The sequence below is a fragment of the Mytilus galloprovincialis genome, chromosome 3 (assembly GCF_965363235.1).
Source record: "Mytilus galloprovincialis chromosome 3, xbMytGall1.hap1.1, whole genome shotgun sequence".
Lineage (NCBI taxonomy): Eukaryota > Metazoa > Mollusca > Bivalvia > Mytilida > Mytilidae > Mytilus > Mytilus galloprovincialis.
In genome coordinates, this window is record NC_134840.1 from 2,123,106 (window position 1) to 2,145,694 (window position 22,589).

The following is a 22,589-nucleotide window of genomic DNA, read 5'->3' on the forward strand; positions in this document are numbered from 1 at the left end:
CAAAATAATTTGCAAAGTTATTTGAATGATTGTCAAGCATAATTAGTTATCAAATGTACCAGGATTATAATTTAATACGCCAGACGCGCGTTTCGTCTTCTTAGACTCATCAGTGCAGCTCCGATCAAAAACGTTATTAAGCTAAGCAAGTACAAAGTTGAGAGCATACTCAATCACATGTTTTTGTAAACATGGAATATAAAATTAAATGCATGTTTAGTTTAAAAATGTGTAAGTAAAACAGTAGTCTGAGAACACTTGTCACATTGTTCGTGGTCCATATTATCCACAGTTGGTTGTTGATTGTGGTCTTTATCTGGCAGAAGATTTCACAAAATAAACAGCAAATTAAATTAAATACACATTTAAATAAAATTAAGAATGAAAATAGGAAATGTGTCAAAGAGACAAAAAAAGAAAGCTATGCATATGTTACTGTACAAATTGGAATTCATTAGTAACCATTATACTCCTCCTATATACATGTACTGAAATTGTTTCTGATGTATTGAATTCGAATTCTTACCTATACTTACTAGTAAAAATCAGAATGTTTATATCATCAATTGGGGTATACATATTTCTACTATTAGAGGATCCTGGATTGAACTGCATGAACATATATTTGTAAATGGATTATTATGATAAAAAAAATCTAAAACTGAAATAGCAGTTTTAACATTTTAATTTCTTGTTTAAAAAAATTGGGAAAATAATAATAATAAATCATCTGCATTCCTTCAAGGTAAGGCTTATATGGTTAGTTTCAAGAGTTAACGTTGAGGTCATGGTTACAGTAAAGTTTAATTTGTTCTTAACACAATTTTGTGTGAGTGAGAGTAGTTGCAAATTTTCCTTAAACAATGAAATTAACACGATCATTGGATTCAACATCAGTAAAGTGTCTCAGAAAAGCCTTTTGTAGATTCGGCCATCAGAAGGAATCGAATCTCGCCAAATTTATTGCAACAGGGTTTTAAACTTAAACATGGTTGAAGGGTCAAATACGGGTAAAAATTTACTACCATGGAGATGATATCCCTGAACTTAATTCATCCTCGGTTGTCACGTGGTCATTTAAAATTGGTTTTTGCAATGGTACCTTTTTCCTTAACCTGTGGCATTTACGGTTTAAAGCAAAGACGCATTTCTTTAACATGTAATAAGTACATTTGTATAATGATGCCCCATCTCATTATTCTAATCCTGGAAGTTCATGTTATTTGTCTTTCATTGATTTTGCTTTCCTACTTATCCACTACGAAACAACCTCAGTACGATATACAATCATATTAGGTACAGTTTGGTAATACTCAAAATCGTAAGTACTGGAAACTAAGCACAATCAAAAATTATCATGATACAAATCTTGACATCCAGATTTCTACCAGTTGTTAGTGTATATCATGTTTGTGACAGAAAGATTCGTGATCACAAGTGTCTTATCAATTTAAAATATATTTCTTTACTTGAATGGCACTAACTTAAAAACAGTATTTTCTTTCAAATTGAATTCTGGTATCATTTATTTCTTCTTTCCTTTCTTGGGTTTAATTTTGGGCTCTACGTCCTCATATTCTTCGCCTGATGCTATTTTTTCATCTTCAAGTTTTAGATATAAATGTGTTTTACTTGGATGTTCCACCGGCTCTTCATAACCTAGAACTTCAAGTTCTTTGACATTCTGATAAGCGTCCGTATTTCCACTGTTATCCCTGCTGTGTAATACACGTTGTTTTTTATTTATATCTTCATATTCCTTCTGTCCTTCATTACTGTATAAACTACTTGTGTTTTTACTTGTTTTTTCGTCCTCCATCGCCACATACTCCATTTGAGGTTCCACAGTTTTATCGTTATTCATATTGCTCTGACCTTCCATTGGCATATACTCTGCGTCAAGTGTATTGTCTAATCTCACTGTATCCTCCTCGTTTTGATAAATCGTACTTGTATTCAATGATTTCTCTTCATTCATATTACAAATGTTTTGCTCAGTGTGTTCATAATGGTTTGGCTTTGACTTCCGTCCAGTTTTGAAAACAACTTTGTTAGTGCCCTTCGCCTCTTCACTTTTGAGAGCTTCGTGAGATGGAACGGGATCAAATTTTCGTCTATGAAATCTGAAATAATTTTGGTAATATACATTTTAGTAATTTCGCACCGATCTGGTACCCTAAAACTGTATATTGTTATTGTTATTATATCAGTTTTCAATAAAAAGTATTTTTTCAACTCCTCCCGCCGTTGGTCTTCTCGGTTGAATTGTTTCCCATATTTCCATGTCGGGGCCTTTTATTGCTGACTACGCGTTATGGATTTTGATCATTATTTAAAATCAAACAGTGACGTGGAGTTTCTGTGTTGTGAACCAATTGGGGAAAATATGAAGCAAAACTCATTATTCTTGTCTATTTTTTTTTTTATTACAACTTGATTTTTTTCTGACGAATTATATTTTATATGTTTTCATAAAGCCTACCATTACTTTTATCCTATACATGTGTATACCTTTTGTAGATGATTATTGTCACGGTAACTATAATAACCATGAAAACCAAGATACTTCCTGCCACTGCTGCTACTAATGCAACTAAAAATGGAATATAATTAAGTTACAGTTAACCTTCTTTAAGTGGATGATCTTACAATTAACCTTCTTTCTAAAAGCGGATGTTATTTCATTGACATAGAGAAAATCAAAATATTAATCACATATAAATCATGGAAATAATAGAATTGACACGTACGTTTGTACTAACTCTATAGCCGACAATACGTTATTTCTAATTGATGAAGGCCGTACGGTTGCCTAACTTAGATCTACTTCATTTCTACCTTGGTGACAGTTGTCGCTTTGCCACATCTCCGTATGTTGATAGAGCATGAGATACCTGTCCTGACGTGTAAATACAATCGGTTTTAGTTTTATGCAATTAACGAAAGTTTTCCATCGTGTTTGTGTGTTCCATGACACCGCGATATAGTTCGATGTATGATGTCATTGTTTCATTTTTTGTGGGAAAAAAATTGCTGAGTTTTTTAGTCAAAACTTCTTTAACATGTTCATCTGTTAACGTCGAGGACTACATACACTCCTTTGTCACCTGCTCATCAGTCAGGCGTGCTAAATCGAAAGCGTAATTTAGCTGATTATTTTGTTTATCCATAACGTTGTACTTACTGTTTATTGATTTAGAACTGATTATTTTGTTTATCCATAACGTTGTACTTACTGTTTATTGATTTAACTGATTATTTTGTTTATCCATAACGTTGTACTTACTGTTTATTGATTTAACTGATTATTTTGTTTATCCATAACGTTGTACTTACTGTTTATTGATTTAACTGATTATTTTGTTTATCCATAACGTTGTACTTACTGTTTATTGATTTAACTGCTTATTTTGTTTATCCATAACGTTGTGCTTACTGTTTATTGATTTAACTGATTATTTTGTTTATCCATAACGTTGTACTTACTGTTTATTGCTGATTATTTTGTTTATCCATAACGTTGTACTTACTGTTTATTGATTTAGCTGATTATTTCGTTTATTCATAACGTTGTACTTACTGTTTATTGTGTCGTTATGATTGCTGTCTGCGTAGAATAGTAAAAATAATAAAATTATATACAACCAAAAATTATTAAGATTTTTTTGTAAAATTGATACTTATTCGAAATCTGCTTATTCACAACTTTAAAAGAGCTATATTGTCCTGACGTGTATCATGGACTGTGTGGTGCTCTTTAGATACAGTTATTATTGTTGTTATGTGGTTGTCTCATAAACGCAATACATAATTTGTTGGGTTTTTTTTTAGTTCCACAAGCATCTGTTTTAAATTTACCTTTGGCTTTTTGGATTTTGCCATTTCATATATTCATTATCTGGATGACATTTTATATCATTTACAAAGACAATGTGGTTGGGGAACAAGGATAAAAATATTATTACCCATAATTCCCAACATGGATATTTCCAGGAATACACGGAAACATAGTTAATCCAATAATGTATCAAAATCAAACGTCTATATCACTGGCAAACTTAAAATGAAAAACTAATAAACAAATGAGTGTCCTGATTTTATACCGATTTTCCTTTGAAGGTGGTTGGTTGATTTCTTACTTGCGCGAAATTCATTTCATTTCAGCCGTTGAAAATATATATATATGGGCTTACACTTCTATCTTAATCAGCTTTAGAAATAGAGGTTGCAGTGAATGCTGTGAAATAAATTTTGTTGCATAATAATTTGTTTAATTATCAATCTTACAGTCAATTAAGATCTATTCAGACTTTTCTATGTTGATTCTATGTACCTGTTCCGATCAACATCATACTCATCCGTCTGAGATGCTGCTTAATAAAACTGAATTGACTGCAAGCAAACTGAACAGTACTGAAGTTTGAAAATTGCCTGAAAAGCTGAACATGAATGCATAATCCATTGTTCAAATTTTCAGATCATATAAAAATCTAAATAAACGTTACAGATTAAAAATAAATTTATTTGTGTATATGGAAAGTACACTGACCGTCTTGAACAATGCTGTACATTGACACAAATGTTGTATTTTGACCCCCGCATGTTTCATTTCCATTTCCTGGACAAGGAGAATTACAGACTGTTCCGTTGATTTCAGTATGTGCTGGTTCTTTACTGCAGCTGCACTTAGCGACAGTATGTGAGTCCAAAATATCTCCATCAACTTGACCCTTCGACACAATAAATTTAAACAAATATTTTGAGTGCCTTCTTTCTTTCTGTCATATTTCTTGTATATAACTCAATTAAAAATAAATCAAATAATATAGACTGGCTTTAAATTACTTCCTATACATATCATATTTTGAATCTATGCCCTTGCTATTCCGATTTGATGCATTTCATGTAAAATTAACAGAAAAAAAAACAATTAAATGTACTTTACTCAAATGTAGTATCAAAATGTCCAACCGTAGTTCGTATGGTGATCATTAATTTTTACGTCTATGTCCTTTTGTTTTGGATGAAAAGTCGCTTTGGCAGTAATACCACACCTCCTGATTTCTAAACTTACTTATATTACTCCTAAGAATAGATACCTTGAAAACTTCCAAATTTATGATATCAGATATGTTCCTCACGTCGTAACTACAATCCCCTTCCCTTTCATGAATGTGACCTACCGAATTAGACTATTTACCGGATTTGTAATAACATAAGCAACACGACGGGTGCCACATGTGGAGCAGGATCTGCTTACCCTTCCGGAGCACCTGAGATCTACCCTAGTTTTTGGTGGGGTTCGTGTTGTTTATTCTTTAGTTTTCTATGTTGTGGCATGTGTACTATTGTTTTTCTGTTTGTCTTTTTCATTTTTAGCCATGGCGTTGTCAGTTTGTTTTAGATTTATGAGTTTGACTGTCCCTTTGGTATCTTTCGTCACTCTTCTCTTGAACTTCCCTTTTCTTAGTAGCAACACTCAAACAGCGCCTGTATGTAAAGTATATATCTCCAAGGAATCGATAACCTTATTTGTATTAAGTAAAATTTTAGGTCCTCAATACTCTGTGGCCTTTTAATCTTTTTTCCTATTCGAGCGTTACTGAAAGCTAGTTCAAAGCCTTTAGCAACTAATATAAAAGCCATGAATCTGAATAATATCAATTCTAATATGACGTGCTTCTTTGTAAAGAACACCGTGTGAAAATTCTCGATATATCTATACTTAGCGCAGACTCAAAAATATACATAATAATGGATGTTACAATATACCTCCCACGTAAATCCGCATGTATTTGAACCTATTTGCAAACGCATTGCCGATTTTATTGTATTAGAAATTGTAATAAAACAAGAGACAATAGAACTTTTATTCTTATTTGGATGGATTATAAAAAGAATAAATATATATATATATATAATATATAACTTGTTGTGTTTATTTCCTTAATATAGTAAAATTGTTATATTTTGTGCAATGTCAATTTCATAATGGAACACTTTCTCCACAAACAGGGGTTCATTAAGGGATGATAATACGCTTGATATTTATGTTACGATTTTAAATGCTATCAATCATAAACTAATTTAAGTTGCAGTATATTTTTTTATTATTTTTTTGTAACCATCGAAGTTCGTATAATAATGTTTTAAAATGGACTTCTGAGGTAGGTTTTGTTTTATTTTCTATTCTATTGCAATATTTGCATATCAAATAAACTCATCATAGATACCAGGACTAAATTTAGTATAAACGCCAGACGCGTGTTTCGTCTACAAAAAGACTCATCAGTGACGCTCGAATCCAAAAAAAATTAAAAAGGCCAAATAAAGTACGAAGTTGACGAGCACTTAGAACTAAAATTCCTAAAAGTTTTGCCAAATACAGCTAAGGTAATCTATGCCTGAGGTAGAAAAGCCTTAGTATTTCAAAAAATTGAAAAATTTGTAAACAGTAAATTTATAAATATAACCATATCAATGACAATTCATGTCAGCACAAAAAGTGCTTGTGATACCCTCGGGGAAATAAATCTCCACCAGCAGTGGCATCGACCCAGTGGTTGTAAATAATGATTTCAGCTCCTTCGTTACGAAATGTCAATTTTGGTTTTAACGGTAGCTTACGAGAAAACATGTAAATTAAAAATCGCAAATATTGAGTTTGATAATTAAACATATATTTTCTAGCGGTTATTAACGAAATAATCAATGCAAGCTAAAGAATTTTGAGAATATTTGAGCTTTATATAACAAGGGGTAAAAAGAACAGCTACACACACGTCCATACCCATTCTCGTTTCATTTTTGAATGAACTTATTTGTCCTATTAGAATCGAAATAATTAATGGAAGTCATAGATTTGTTGGAAATTTACACATGGCTGGGTTAGGCCATGTGTAAATATCCAACAAATCTATGGCTTCCATGAATTATTTCTTAATCATTACACATCCAACTTCTAATGGATTTAGTATAAAGATGTAATCAAATATCAGAAAAAATATTATCTCTGTTAAATGCCAATTAAAGCCTGGTATATATGTTATAGGTTTCTTTCCATGAGACTCCATTCACATGATTTTGATATTTGACTTTATAGTCTGTTAATAAATATCGTATGTTGACCTCAAAAAACTGTTTGAATTGTGTGTCGATTTTATTTTTTCTGTCTCTTTTTACTTATACCCACATGTGTACATTTATTGATTGATATCTAGATCTATATGGATGTGGAGGTGATCGTGAGAGACATATGGATAGAGAGAAGCGTGAGAGCAAATTAAAATAAAATGACCTACCGAAGTTGCTGCCCAGGTATAATGTTGTTCATCACAAAATTTAGAACACATTTCAATCGACATATAGCTGCTCATAAAGGAAATGTTAGAATCAAAACCAGTGAAGCATCCATGAAATAGAGTTAGCAAACCTGTAGTAACAAAACAAAACAAAAAAAGATTTTGTAATCATCTTTTTAATTCTTTAGTTTGGAACAGATATATCATTTTTATAAGGAGTTTTACAAAAAAAATGAGGTCGAGAGTAGCATTTTTTTTTTTTTTTGGAATGAGAATGTTGAGATTTTCAAAGTTATTATCATTAAAGGCATTACGTTTTTTCTGGACTTTTTAAAAAAAATCCTTATATGTACATAAAACTAATATTGTAAATCGTACTATCTATATTATATATAGCTAGATTGGACTCCTGTTTATCAGTAGAACGAGATTGAACGATTTGTTCCATTGGGATTGCTCGATTTCTTTTTCTCAGTGGTTCAGTTTGCAAGTTATACATCAGTGGAATTGAACTTCGTTTTATGATTTGGTCAGTTTAAGGTCTTTATTTATCATGATTAATCTGCTGCTCAGGATAGGACCTAGTTTACAGGTTAGTTTTCGTGGAATAAAAACTCTTTTTTATTACACTTGCTACTTTGCATTTCGCGGTATTGCCCTCCTTTTATCAGTAGGGGGAGTTGGTTAGTAAACGTTTCATAAGTTGCATGCTGGGGCGTGGACATGGTCGAGTAAGTGGTCGGGTGTATTGTTAAAACGGTTGCATTTTCACCAATATTGCAATGAATGTTTTCTCCTTTCAAGAATAGTACGCAATAGGGAGGTTTCGCGTAAAACGATATTTACACGCAAGCAAAATAGAAATTAATACAATGGCGGAAATTGACAGTGTGACCTTTCAGCAGGCTGCTAAAGGAACACACTTCTGAAGGATTAAAGATATAAGCCAAATAAACAAATATAGGCTAAAAGTTAGCCGGGTGGTCCATCATTTTCAATTTTTGTTCCAATTTATTTTTTCCCGAAAAGTGACTGCATCCTTCAGTTTGTTTTAGATTTATGAGTTTGACTGTCCCTTTGGTATCTTTCGTCCCTCTTTTATCCCTCAAACTCCTATCCATCAAGCTTGAAACAAAAGAGGGGCAAAAGATATCAGCCAGACTTATAAATCGAAAATAAACTGACAAAGCCATGTCTAAAAATTAAAAAGACAAACAGACAAAAAATAGTAAAAAAGACACAACATAGAAAACTAAAGACTAAGCAACACGAACCCCACAAAAACTTGGGGTGATCTCAGGTGCACCTCGGTTTATATCCCTAAAGTTTTTCGATTTATCTTTTTTTTCTGGATATTTAATATGCTTTACATCAGGAAGTTTGAAGGTTACATATATCCATTTCCAGATATAACAATCAGTTTGTTAAGCTCTAGTTGAAAGAAAAATGTCATTCAAATCCGTGAAATAGGTCATATATGTAGTATTTATAATAAATAGTCTATTTTTTTGGATTGGATTTTTCCCTATTATTATGCATAGCCTGACATAAAGGCAAATTCTATTTATATTCCGTAGTCCGTGATTTTACATTTGACAGACTGAAGAAAACAATTCGAAGGGGAATTATCTTTCTCTTTACTTAATTTTCAAAGTTAAATAATTCAAACAAATCTAGTAAAAATAGGACTTCCTTTGATCTTTCACACCTTAATTGTAAAAAAGGCTGATAGATTGATTGATTGATTTTTGCATTACAGTGAACTATATATTTTAAGAATATGTAGGACGAGAAAAAATCAAAATTATAGTTGCTTCAAAGTGAATTGACCAGGATAAAAAGTGGAGATTTGGATTACCAAAGGAAAATGAAAACATGGACTGGAATTGCTCTTGCAACTTGGCACCCATGTAGACCTATTAAAGAGCGGTTGCAACAGTTCCTAAATGCACAGAGAGCGTGGAATTCACAATACACGAGACATTGCATTAAACGTTTTCATATTCTGACAAGACGTGGCTGCGTTTTTATACATCCTGTACAACCAAGACGTTTCTCTTTAGACAGTTTTATTCCCAGATGAGACTATCCAGTGAAGACATTATATCTATACCTAACCAAGACTTTTTCATTTTAAAGGAATAGTGCCAGGAATCGTTCCTTTCGGCGGCTACAGTAATTAGGGACAACACGTAATCTACGTTTTCATTCTTTCTTTTGAACTGACAGTGATAACTATGACGTTTTTAAAGTATTTTATGAGAGGCTGTTGTTTTGTATTCACTATTAAACGATATGAACCCTAAATACACTACTATACTCACATTTGGACTGTCCCGTGTAAAAAAATAATAATATTAAAGCAACGACATAACCATTCCTTTCCATAATTATCACAATCGAGTTTTGTCAGTTTAAAGTCGTCAAAACACACCAATATCGTCTTCCTTTTGGAGTGTTTTAAAAATAACCTATTCACAAAAATTTGATATATTTCACCTATTGCGTGTGGGTTGTGTATAAAAGGTAAAATGGTAAAACGCTAACGATACTGGTATGTTATCCGGTCAATTTAAGAAAGTTTTGGAGAATTGGAGGTTTTATTAATTAATGATATATTTTCGTTTGTTCATTATAAATGATATATAATGTATATCTTGTCAAAACTACTACGGATCCTCTTAACTTTGGGTGTGTCTCTCTATGGTCAGGTAATTATTGCAGATCTTTATAAAGCCCATTTAACCATACAATTTATTTTTTTTTTAAATTGAATTTATGTATAAAGAAAAAACGCGTCAAATGAATTGTGTAGTTTAACATTTCTGATATATAAAGTATGTAACCTCTCTAATACATAATATAGATTGATGTGTCAATGATGTTTGGTTTTCGTTGACCAAAAGGTCAATAACACTATGTACAAAAGAACGTTGACATTAGACTACTATGTCATATTTAGTTTTGTGTTAGAGAGTCAATATTCCTCATATGTGGACACTAATTTATTTGTAGTTCCTGATATAGTGTCAGAATTCATCATATGTGTGCACTACTGTATTTGTAGTTTATGTTCAAGTGTCAATATTCCTCATATGTGTGCACTACTTTATTTGTAGTTTCTCTTAGATTGTCAATATTCCTCATACGTATGCACAACTTTATTTGTAGTTCCTGTTAGAGAGTCAATATTCCTCATATGTGGCCACTAATTAATTTGAAGTTTCTATTAGAGTGTCAGTATTCCTCATATGTATGCACTACTTTATCTGTAGTTCCTGTTAGAGTGTCAATATTCCTCATATATGTGCACTAATTCATTTGTAGTTTCTGATTAAGCACCAGTATCATCATCTTTGCAATTGAAATGTTGATGTAGATAATTTAAATTCTCACAGGAATGCTGTCTCTTTACTGTGATGTCGTTTACCGAGACTGCTTTGTATTAATCTGATGAGTGAAGCCTTTTTCAAATGATTTTTATAGTTTGTTCTTATTGTGTCTTATAACAACTTTGAGGATTGAAAATGTTTAACCATGACAAATAAAGGCAACAGTGGTATACCGCTGTTCAAAACTAAATCCATGGACAAAAAACAAAATCGGGGTAACAAACTAAAACTGAGGGAAACGCATTAAATATAAGAAGAGAACAACGACACAGCATTAAAATGTAACGCACACAGAAACGGACTAAGCATTAGACAAAATCCTATGAGAATAACAAATAAAACATCAAAACCAAATACATGAATTTGGGATAGATAAGTACCGTGACACGTCTTTCAGTAATGTGAATTTACGCTAAAAACTAAAAGAAAACAAACGACACAACGGAAATACAACGTCAAAATGTAACACACACAGAAACGAACTATAATATAACAATGGCCATATTCCTGACTTGGTACAGGACATTTTTAAAGGAAAATTTGGTGGGTTGAACCTGTTTTTGTGGCATGCCAAACCTCCCGCTTTATATATTGGCCTGTCCTAAATCATGAGCCAGTAGTTCAGAGGTTGTAGTTGATTCATGTCAGTCATATTTGATTTTAGTGAATTGTGTTGTCATAAAATATGCGGTAAGTTTTTTTAATTGAATTGCTTAGTATTAGCACGTCGGTCCTTATATAGTCGATACGGTATGTTTTGTTGTTGTTGTTGTTTTATAAAGTCGTACGATTGCCTATAACTGCTTACATCCACTTAATTTGAGTATGAATACCAATGAGACAACTCTTCTTCCAAGTCACACTGTGTTAAAAGTAAACAATCATAGGTCAAAGTACTGCCCCCAACACTGATCCTTGACTCACATCGAACAGCAATCTATAAATGGCTTAAAAATGTGTAAAACCATTCAAATAGGAAAAACAACGATCTAATTTTTGTAAAACGAGAAACGAGAAACGCTTATGAAGCACATCAACAAACGACAACCACTGAACTATACTTAGGACAGGTGGAACCAAATGCAGCGGGTTTTCACGTTTTAACAAGCGCCAACGTCCAACCTAAACTCGCCTAGAAATGCAACATTACAACATAGAAAGACACATGCCCTAAATTCGTTTTAGTTTCCATTTGAGCAATTTTAGTTTTTTTCTTGTATAGCCACAATCCCCTTCCCTTTCATAAATGTGACCTACCGAATTCGACTATTTACCGGATTTGTTATCCCATAAGCAACATGACGGATGCCACATGTGGAGCAGGATCTGCTTACCCTTCCGGAGGACCTGAGATCACCCCTAGTTTTTGGTGAGGTTCGTGTTGCTAATTCTTTAGTTTTCTATGTTGTGTCGTGTGTACCTTTTTTGTCTGTTTGTCCTTTTCATTTTTAGCCATGGCGTTGTCAGTTTATTTTCGATTTATGAGTTCGACTGTCCCTCTGGTATCTTTCGTTCCTCTTTTAATTACGACTAAAAAAATGTTGTTTTTTTTTTCAGATCTGAAAATGAAAGCTTCTAAACAAGAGATATATTATGCTGTGTCTACGTAAGTATGCTACAGAGGTCAAATCATAGACAGGAACATATAGAGATTCCCCCGTTGTCATTTTTTTAATTTATTTTTAAACCGTTTTCCTCCACGAGAAAGATGTTGCATAGAAATCCCATGAATGACCAGAAACATGATTGACGTTTGATACGTTCCTAAATGGAGTTATTAAAAAGTTGTGTACATATTGTGTGTTTCTGCGTGGAATGCAGGAACTTTTGTGTATTCTAATTTGATTGGGGAGCGGAGTTCAGCATTGAAATAGTTATTCCTGTTGAATGTTTAGTACCAATAGTCTTGATTTATTGCTCGATGCAGCGATCGAAACCTATGATAAACGATTGTTTGGATGAATACTGTCATTGTGTAAGTTAAAATGTTTCTTTTATATAAAACACATCTAAGGCAAAGTACCACATTTTTTTTTATTTTCTTTCACTTTTCGCCATACCAAGGACGTACTTCAAATAAAGAAACACATTCATTATAAACCAATCAAACCCGATAGCGTTAAACACAAGGACAATGGTTTCCTTCTAGTAACTCAACTTTGTCAAAAGAAGCAACATTTTTTCTAAATGTTGTGGAAAAGTTCATTTCAAACAGTCTTAAATCCGTTTACAACATTACATTTTGTAAATGTTTTAGGAAAACTTGAAGCTTAATTGTGTCTATAGGCTCAACCCTATCAATTGATGTGCCTTTCAAATATCACACTGAACTTAAATGCATTTTTTTTATGTTTGTCTCGTTGTTTTTGATTTGTCCGTTTATGACTCCTTGTTTACATAATAGGAAAGCTCTATTTCTACCCGCTATTTAACACACTTCTAAATGATTTGTCTATCGTTATTATTGATATTTTTAAGGGAATGAATTTGTTTTTGGTTTAAATCAGATATTCAATGAATTGCATTGGCATATAATCGTAAGAAAAACGATATCATGATGCTTATTTCAGTTCTTTTTCAATGTTTACTGTGACATCATAAATTCATATTCTTCTTCCGTCTTTTCAAAAACTTGTGTATCACTTTTGATGTTATCTTTCTCAGAGTTAGCATTAAGCGTTGAATAAAGATGTGGTGCGCTTTCTGTTCTCATGGGAATTTCATATTCCTGAGAGCTTTGTTCATCAATGTTGTAATACAGCTCACCATTGTCATTTGACTTCCGATTTAAATTTCTTCCGACTTTATTAGAGTTTTCATTAATATTTATATATTGCTGGTAACTTTCGTTCATATGTATATTTCTGGTGGCTCTATCCCTCTCGGTTTCCTCCAAGGTTTCATATTTGACGTCGTCTGCGTCCTCAGTTTCAATCTTCATCCCTGATTCATCAGTACATTTGTTGATTGACTGATTAGTTTTACTTTTGTTCTGAAAGCCAACAGTCTCATAAAGTTCCCTTTCGCTGATATTACTATTACTGCGATCAGTATCGACATAATAATTAAGCTTTCCTTTATTTTCTGGTTTCATGCCACGTGACTTCATTTCATTGTTTTTGTTTAATATCAAACTCTTACATTTAATGTTAGATGATGTAGAACATGTTTGATATCTGAAAGAAAGTGAGAAAACGAAGAGCAGAGACTGAAAATAAATAAGGTACTGAAACAGAACGTTCACGCTTATTCATATATCTTTTTTATTTTCTTCCTCTGCTTCTTTCGAAATTTACATAATCCAGTCCAGAAGTATTTGAATAGCAGATGCTAAACATGTGTTTGATTTTTATTTGATTTTGATTTCATATTTTTATATTATAATGCACTATAATATTTAATTATTACATGGTCATATAAGCAGAAGGTTTGACTAGCCATGAAACCAAGGTTCAATCCACTATTTTTTTTTCTTAAAATGTCCTGTATCCAGTCAGGAATATGGCATAGTCCGTTTCTAAGTATGTTGAAATTTTCTTTTGTTGCAGTTTAGTGTTTCTGATGTTCAGTTGTAACCCAGTTTTGTTTTCGCTGAACAGATTTATAACTTTTGAACAGCGGTAAACTAAGTTTTCTAATATTTTGTGATGTAAAGAACTCTCTTTTGATATGCTTTAAAATGAGGGAAATATTGTCGTTTTTTCTTATATATATGTTATATATTATAAAACTCATATATAATTTTGCCAGTTTTGTAATTTTCCAGTAACAAATAACCCAGGTTTCTTTGACATCCTTGCACTGTGACAGCGACCTAGACAGTGTTCGAGCGATAAATAATTTTAAATTTCTAATTATCTTAAATCATGTTTTCTTACTTTCTGCAAAGAATCAGAATAACAACGGCTACCACCATGACACAAATAACTGCAAAGATTGCTCCTACCACTATACCAATAGTATTGCCTGAAGAACATATGATTACTTCAAATATTAATAAACAACATATACGGCTTCTTTCGCCTCAGTTTTAGACTTATACCTCGAATTTGACATACACAGTTATCTCAGTACCAGAATCTATGACAAACGAGATGATTTTAATTTTAAAATTATCGACTTCCCCCATATTAGTAACACTATACTAACTTCAATTGCATATGAGATATACATTTCCCAGCTTATTCGGTGTTCAAGTTGCTGCAGCTACTACTCTGACTTTGTAAAACGTCACTTGTCTGAACAGAGATTGATGAGCCAGTGGTATACCAAAGAATGTCTCGTCCTTTTTCTAAAGAAAGTTCATCGGAAGGTACCGAGACCCTGTTGATAAATCCGTATCGATTTCACAAATAATACACGAATGCCTTGAAGTATAGATTCTGGGTACTGACGTTTTTTTTCATCTTGATGTGTTAAAGTAACCTTTTATCATTACTTTTACTGTTTTTGAATTTTTCTCGGAGTTCAGTATTTTTGTGATATTACTTTTCATTGTTCCATTTTTTGCGTAAATCTATTCATGAAGCTTATATGCTCAGTACATTCTAAGAAAGGCTATTGCTTGAGTTTTTTTGTTATTTTTTTTTTGTATATAATTATGACCGCTATAACATTTGTCATTCCGAAGCCCTTTATAACTTACTATACTGTTTGTGTTTTCTTCATTGTTGAAGGCATTTTTTTGTCTGGTTTACAATTTTCTTATAGTCAAAATACGATTTTTCTTATTTTTGTATCCTGGAATTTTTATGCACAATATTGATGAATCTACATTTTATATAAAAATCGATATATTTTTTTTTTCATTTTTGGAGAAACTTAATACAATATTACAAATTTTATATTGAAGGAACATTTTAAACCTAAAGTGTTGATGGGTATCCGAAAACAAGATTTGAAATTACTTCCAACAAAATGTTGAGATTGCTGAAGAACTCTGTTTGAACTGGACATAGCTATAGCTATATAATATTATAAGTTATCTACGTTTGTACGCCTCATGGTGTACTGGGGTACTTCAGGGTGTTAAAATATCCATATCTACGAAATTTATCCCCGGTCTTAGTCCGAATCGGGCGAGTTGTATGGAAATTCGGGTACAAAGTGTAACGTGAAAACAACGTTTTTTTTTCATTATCTAAAACACTTTTATTGAAATTTGGAAATTTTACATATTTTTTACTGAGTGAAGGGTACTATCTTTGGTAGAACCCTACAGGTAGTCAAATATAAGACGTTTTTAATACGGAGACAGAGAAACTGGATTGAGTCAAATTTGGCGCTCAATGTTGTGAGAGATACGTCATAGATGGTGTGACGTCAACGTGGGTCATTTACATAGCTAGGTCAATAGTCCCATTCCTTGAAAATGAAACAGTCAAGTGGTGCATTTAATGAAATGAGTGTAAATGATCGGCATAATAGGACACAATCGTTAATGAATTAAATATTTAATTACATACATCATGGATCATCTACAGAATTCAATCTTTCAGAAGGAGCAATCATGGAACTAAGGAAAACTTGCGTGAAGTTCCCCGGGATAATGGTTAGCAACGTCCGGGGATATGGGTTAGCAACACCCAGGGACTATGGGTTTTGTAACGACGTGCGTTAACCAATCAAAATCCTAGATATATACTAAGCCGGGGATAAAGTTAATTGTCTAATTGCTTCCTCAGTTTAATATTAATAAGTAGTGCAATTTTCATTGTTATTAAATGTAATATCAGTATTTAGTACAAATATAATCTTAAATCAATCCTATTTCTAATTTATTTTTGAGAAGCAGTTTTAGTCATTCAAGAATATGTGACGTCATTTTTTTGTGTGCTGTTTTAGAATTTCGAATGTGACGTCATTTGTGTGCTTATTTACAATTTCAAATGTGACGTAATTTGTTGTGCTTATTTACAATTTCAAATGTGACGTCACATTTTGCGTTGAAGCTTTGACTAACTCGGGTGTTGTTTTTTTGTGTTGGACTATGTTGGTTTATTTTAAGTATTAGTGGGGGGTGGGGGTTGCAATTAGTTAATACATAAGTTTTATCATGTATATCTAATATGAGGCAGGCATTACCTGTAAATGGGGACGAAGTCTGTATGAATTATTTTTTTGTAACTTAAATATTTGTTTAAAAAAAAAGAAACGGAAATACCGTAACGTTTCCGATTTTGGTTCTGTTGTTAGGGATTTACTTGTGACGTTATTTAAATTATGACGTCATATGCAATGTAAACAAAGAAACGCTATCATCAGGTAACGTTTTTTCATATCAAGGAATTATTAAAAATGAAATTGGTATTGCGCGTTCCTTCCTATTTTATACTAGACTGATATATATATATTTTACTCAAAGTTTCATAGAGACCGGGAAAAGGAAGTACATTGTACATTTCTGCGCAGGTCCGGGATTTCAAAACACGACAAAAAAAATTTGAACGATTTTGAGTTCATTAGTACAATGAAAAATTCGGGAAATTTTCCCGTATTTTTTTTTTTTTTATTGAATTTTCTACTGTTATTGGGGACTCCGTCCCCATATTATATAGTCATTTTATGAAATTTACTGTTTGCAAAAGTATAAATTATTCTAAATAATAAGGATGTTCTCGTCCCAGGTAGAAAACCCTGGCCGTATTGGGCGCGACATTTTTTTTAACTTTTGGTCCTCGGTGCTGTTCAACTTTGTACTTTGTTTTGCTTTCAAACTTTTGTATCTGGGCGTCGCTAGTTAGTCTTGTGTGGACGAAACGCACTTCTCGCGTAATAAATTTTAATTTAGGTTTGCCATGCCACAAAACCAGGTTCAACCCACCATTTTTTTCTTTAAAAAATGTCCTGTACCAAGTCAGGAATACGGCCATTGTTATATTATAGTTCGTTTATGTGTGTGTTACATTTTAACGTTGTGTTTCTGCTGGGTCGTTCGTTTCCTCTGTTATTTGAGTGTAAATTCACATTACTATAAGACGTGTCACGGTACTTTTCTATCCCAAGTTCATGTATTCAGTTTTGATGTTATATTTGTTTTTTCTCATCGGATTTTGTCTAATGCTTAGTTCGTTTCTGTGTGTGTTGCATTTTAATGTTGTGTCGTTGTTCTCTTATATTTAATGTGTTTCCCTCAGTTTTAGTTTTACCCGGATTTTTTTTTCTATTGATTTATGAGTTTCGAACAGCAGTATACTTCTGTTGTCTTTATTTGAACAATTGGTCAAAAATATGCCTTTTTTGAAAAAAAAAAAACTAAAAGTGTAGATTGAAATCCGAAAACAAGATTCGGGAAATGCCTGTACTTAGTACAGTTGTTGTCAATTCGTTTGCTTGGTTGATAAATTTCATAAAAAGTTTTATTTCATCAGTTTTTATGAACTTTACCCTGTTTAAATGTACCTTGGAATTCGATATTTTTGTAAAATTGTTTTTTCTACAAAATGCTTTATGACATCGTTCAATGAACACGTGCTATGACTTATAACTTTAAATTAATGTTTTCCGTGCATACTTATAAACAGGATATTATCATTAAACATCACTTACGATTATTATGTCCTGCGTTCTTGTAACCTATAAAACATAATTATTAGAATGGTTATATTTCCCTTTAAACTCTATATTCTTCTCTTCACACTACACAAAAGAGACATTTTCTTCAGTAATCTTTGATATGAAAACAAATCAGTTTCCAAAAAAACATAAGTTGCTTTAAAGCAAATGGTGTCACTAGTGTGTTACTTTAATGCTTGAAAATTTCGCACAAAAAATAAATAAATAAGACTATAAATAAAAAGATAATACCTATATGCTACATGTATCTACGACACAGCTTCACTTCTACTAAATAATCTAATCCAAAAGTTGAACTGTTTAGGTATATGCTTTTGTTTTTATTAAGAAGGGATATAGTTACGATACTGTTGTCAGATCATTAAAGATTGCATATTTTGGCTTTAATATTGATTCACTTATAGGGTCTTTGCATCGGAACTAAACACATTTATTTAAAAAAAAAACAGTTGTTGGCATGAAACGGGTTATGTTTTTCTCATATATTTTATGATAGTATGATACTAAACCCCTAACGGGAGGGATTGTGCCTGATATTCATATGATGAAGACATAATCTTTCAATCAGTTTAAAAGAGGGACGAAAGATACCAAAGGGACAGTCAAACTCATAAATCTAAAACAAACTGACAACGCCATGGCTAAAAATGAAAAAGACAAACAGAAAAACAATAGTACACATGACACAACATAGAAAACTAAAGAATAAACAACACGAACCCCACCAAAAACTAGGGGTGATCTCAGGTGCTCCGGAAGGGTAAGCAGATCCTGCTCCACATGTGGCACCCGTCGGGTTGCTTATGTGATTACAAATCCGGTAAATAGTCTAATTCGGTAGGTCACATTCGTGATTTTTAATCACATTTAATTGAGGTCTGGAGCTGACATGTCAGTTAACTGCCAGTAGTCTGTTGTTATATACGTATTATTGTCATTTTATTTATTTTCTTTTGTTACATCTTCTGACATCGGACTCGGACTACTCTTGAACTGAATTTTAATGTGCGTATTGTAATGCGTTTACTTTTCTACATTGGCTAAAGGTATAGGGGGAGGGTTGAGATCTCATAAACATGTTTAACCCCGCCGCAATTTTGCGCCTGTCCCAAGTCAGGAGGAGCCTCTTGCCTTTGTTAGTCTTGTATAATTTTAATTTTAGTTTCTTGTGTATAATTCGGAGTTTAGTATGACGTCTTTTATCACTGTACTAGTATACATATTTTTTAAGGAGCCAGTTGAAGGACGCTGAAGAGTGCGGGAGTTTCACGCTACATTGAAGACCCATTGATGGCCTTCTGCTGTTGTCTGCTCTATGGTCGGGTTGTTGTCGCTTCGACACATTCCCCATTTCTTTTCTCAATTTTATTTTGATTTGTGTCAAACAATGCAGTTTCTATCCTGCAGAATGTTGCTTACAAGGAAGACAGGAAGAAGGTTTAGCTATATATATATATATATTCAACGAGTATTTTGAAAATACTCAAAAATTATTTTCAACCGCCTTCGTAAACGCTGGTCCCTTAACACACAGATAAACTTTACTCGTGAAGGGATTAACGCAGACATTTTTCTCTATACATGTGAATGAATATGTTTTGTTCGGAAATTTTCTAATCACCCAAATTGAAACACGTAGTCAACTGCTTCCAACGTAATTCGACACCATTTATGACAATAAATATTAATGTACATACCACGCATAACTATACCATAAACAGAGAAAATTGTTTTGTTGTAGCCACCGCATATTTCATCCGGACTTTTTGGACAAGGAAAACTGCATAAACTTTCGTTCACTTTATTAATAAGAGTTTCATTACTACAACTACAAATGCTATATGCCTCATAAGCATTTGTCAGAAAAAGGGCGCCAGTTATCTTGACCTAAAATTAATTCAAAACAGATTACTAATATGTTATGAAGTGATATAAATGTATCTGTTATATAAAATAAAAAAATAAAAAGTGAATATATCTGTTAAAGGTTATAACCTAGATATTAAGAAGAACAAAACATAAAATAGAATTATATTGAAGACGTTTGGTTATACCAGCAATACAAATAATCATACTGAACTTGTATTATGTATGAATTTATACAATTTAAAAAGAGAAAAACATCATATCAAAGATTCTCATACAATTATATATGGCACAGAAAACATTTATCTTTCTACAATTCATGAATATTTTTAAAACTGATACAGTGGTTGTATCATTTTATTGACAAATTTAATGACTATCCGGTCTTAAGACTGTTTCAAAAGTGTCATCAAATCGACTAATTGGTAAATGATAACTTACAGACAACGCAGCTAGGCTATAGTGACCTATTTGACAATATTCTATACAAATGGACCTGGACATAAATGTTTTATTCACATACGAGATATTTTCTTCTACACTCATGTAACATCCATAGTACTCAAAAGTTGATCCTGTTAAAAAGAAATATAAAAAAGCATTAATGAATATTAGTTGTTCCATTTAAAGGAATTTTATACTCCACTTTATTGTTCGCTGTTCCTGATAATATAGTGAACAGCAAAGTAATATTTTTATAAGTCGTTAATTTTTACGTTTTGTTGTTTAGGTTAAGTACCAATTCGTGTTTGTACAATTTGCAATGAGTCACATGTTTCATTATTTTGTTCCTTTTTCCACCAATTTAACGATTGGCATTGCTTATAGCGTTGCAGACCGACTACCACAACACTCAATTCAAATTTGATTTCTGGGAAAATAGGACAGTTGGCATCGTTATTTGTTTTTCAAACTTTCTTTATGCATGTATCATGACAGTTGTTATCCATTCGTTAGATGTGTTTGAGCATTTGATTTCCCGTGGTCATAACTGATTATTTTTTTCAAAGTTTCTAGATATTCAGTACATGTGGTTATCAATACAGAAAGCGTGTCCAGCACGTTTTGGCATGTGTTGTCGTTTTTAAATAACGTTGTTTTCATAATGTAATGTAAATTGTTCTACCACTGATGGTTACCCGACCAAAGGCCATGTAAAACGAGGTGTATTTAGATGACTACACACATTTGTAAGATATCCCAAACATAGCACGCAAATGTTAAAATTAATTGTTGTCTGACTGCATACGTTGAACCGGACATAAGATAAATAAAATAAAATCATTAAATATCCCACCAAATTGAATTGGGAATTTTTTGGGATCACCACCTGGGATCAACAGGAAAATGACTAAGACCTAAATATTTAGTATGGCGGTAGAGTCTTTGCCCATCAATGTTACTCAATCTGATTAAGTCTATTCTTTAGACTTCAACTATTTCTGAGACGTAGGTCATAGAACTATCACATACAATTGTCATTGTTAAAAGTTCTTTATTTTGTTTATAACAGATCATATTATAAATATATATAATGTACATCACTATACAAAGTAGTGTAAATTTAACCAGTCTTACCTTGTAAGAAAACTACACAACATAAGTAGAACGTACACAACTTGAAGATGAAAGTCATTTTTTTTAAATTTTGAATGATTTATCCGTTGTACTTTACCATGTTTACACTAGTCCGTATATTATAATGAATAGCAGTATTTAGTTGGAAAACATAAACGATAGTAGATGACACTTATGTCAAAAATAATTGTACGTAAAAAACACTTCAAAAACTTAAACGTTCATCGTTAATATATGTCAAAGCTCAACGCAATAGGTAATTGTGAATAATACAGTGTACTTTATGACTTGTTTTATATGTGTTTTGATGGTTGATAGAATATAATTGCTTTCTCAGTGTTTCGTTTGTGCAATTGTCTCCAGTATTTTGAAATTTTATCAGTGTTTTTCTTTAGTTATTTTTTTTTTCAATTGAATAAACCACCAAATACATGTGTTCAATTAGTATACTGTTCTATTTTTTTATTACACTTTTTTTTTTGTTAGCTCTTCTGCCTGCATTTCCTTCTCCCTCCACAAAATTATACAAATTTTGTTGATCCGTTAATATTAAAATGATCGCTCCTAAAAAGGGAGATATGAGATATAAAACCGATGTTTTGCATTTATACTAATTTGTATTTCATTTAATCAGTCACCTTACATCATTGCGTCAAAATCCTATATTCCATTATCACCGGTAAACGTATAAACAATGCAAACTAAAGGTAATGCATGTATGTTATTCAGTTTTTATAATTTAAGAATAAGAAGATATGTTATGATTGACAACCAACCACCAGAATCGCACAGATGTAAAAATCTTTAGATCGATGTAAGGCATTTAGCATTGAGATTCATACTGTATAATAAGCTTTAAAAGGATACGACATGACAC

The 22,589-nt window shown here is 32.3% G+C and overlaps 2 protein-coding genes across 2 annotated transcripts; both read right to left on the reverse strand.

The window, feature by feature from the left end:
- Positions 1 to 667: 667 nt before the first annotated feature.
- LOC143066930 (uncharacterized) lies at positions 668 to 9,777 on the reverse strand. Its single transcript, XM_076239790.1, has 6 exons — positions 9,626 to 9,777; positions 7,302 to 7,432; positions 4,550 to 4,730; positions 3,581 to 3,607; positions 2,512 to 2,593; positions 668 to 2,123 (listed from the first exon to the last, which is right to left on the reverse strand). Exons 1-6 carry the CDS (start codon positions 9,687 to 9,689, stop codon positions 1,526 to 1,528), a joined length of 1,083 nt encoding a protein of 360 aa, XP_076095905.1. The 5' UTR covers positions 9,690 to 9,777; the 3' UTR covers positions 668 to 1,525.
- Positions 9,778 to 13,225: 3,448 nt separating this feature from the next.
- On the reverse strand, positions 13,226 to 21,937 carry LOC143066929 (uncharacterized). Its single transcript, XM_076239789.1, has 6 exons — positions 21,713 to 21,937; positions 20,576 to 20,709; positions 19,966 to 20,155; positions 18,242 to 18,268; positions 14,572 to 14,659; positions 13,226 to 13,869 (listed from the first exon to the last, which is right to left on the reverse strand). Exons 1-6 carry the CDS (start codon positions 21,768 to 21,770, stop codon positions 13,278 to 13,280), a joined length of 1,089 nt encoding a protein of 362 aa, XP_076095904.1. The 5' UTR covers positions 21,771 to 21,937; the 3' UTR covers positions 13,226 to 13,277.
- Positions 21,938 to 22,589: the final 652 nt, after the last annotated feature.

Excerpts from the sequence above, each read along its gene's own strand:
- LOC143066930 (XM_076239790.1), bottom strand. The coding sequence starts at position 9,689 with ATGGAAAGGAATGGTTATGTCGTTGCTTTAATATTATTATTTTTTTAC. Across the intron at positions 4,731-7,301 it reads ATACCTGGGCAGCAACTTCG|GGTCAAGTTGATGGAGATAT; the intron begins GTAGGTCATTTT and ends ATTGTGTCGAAG. Across the intron at positions 2,594-3,580 it reads TCATAACGACACAATAAACA|TTGCATTAGTAGCAGCAGTG; the intron begins GTAAGTACAACG and ends TTCCATTTTTAG.
- LOC143066929 (XM_076239789.1), bottom strand. The coding sequence starts at position 21,770 with ATGACTTTCATCTTCAAGTTGTGTACGTTCTACTTATGTTGTGTAGTT. Across the intron at positions 20,710-21,712 it reads TTGTGTAGTTTTCTTACAAG|GATCAACTTTTGAGTACTAT; the intron begins GTAAGACTGGTT and ends TCTTTTTAACAG. Across the intron at positions 14,660-18,241 it reads GAACGCAGGACATAATAATC|GCAATACTATTGGTATAGTG; the intron begins GTAAGTGATGTT and ends TATGTTCTTCAG.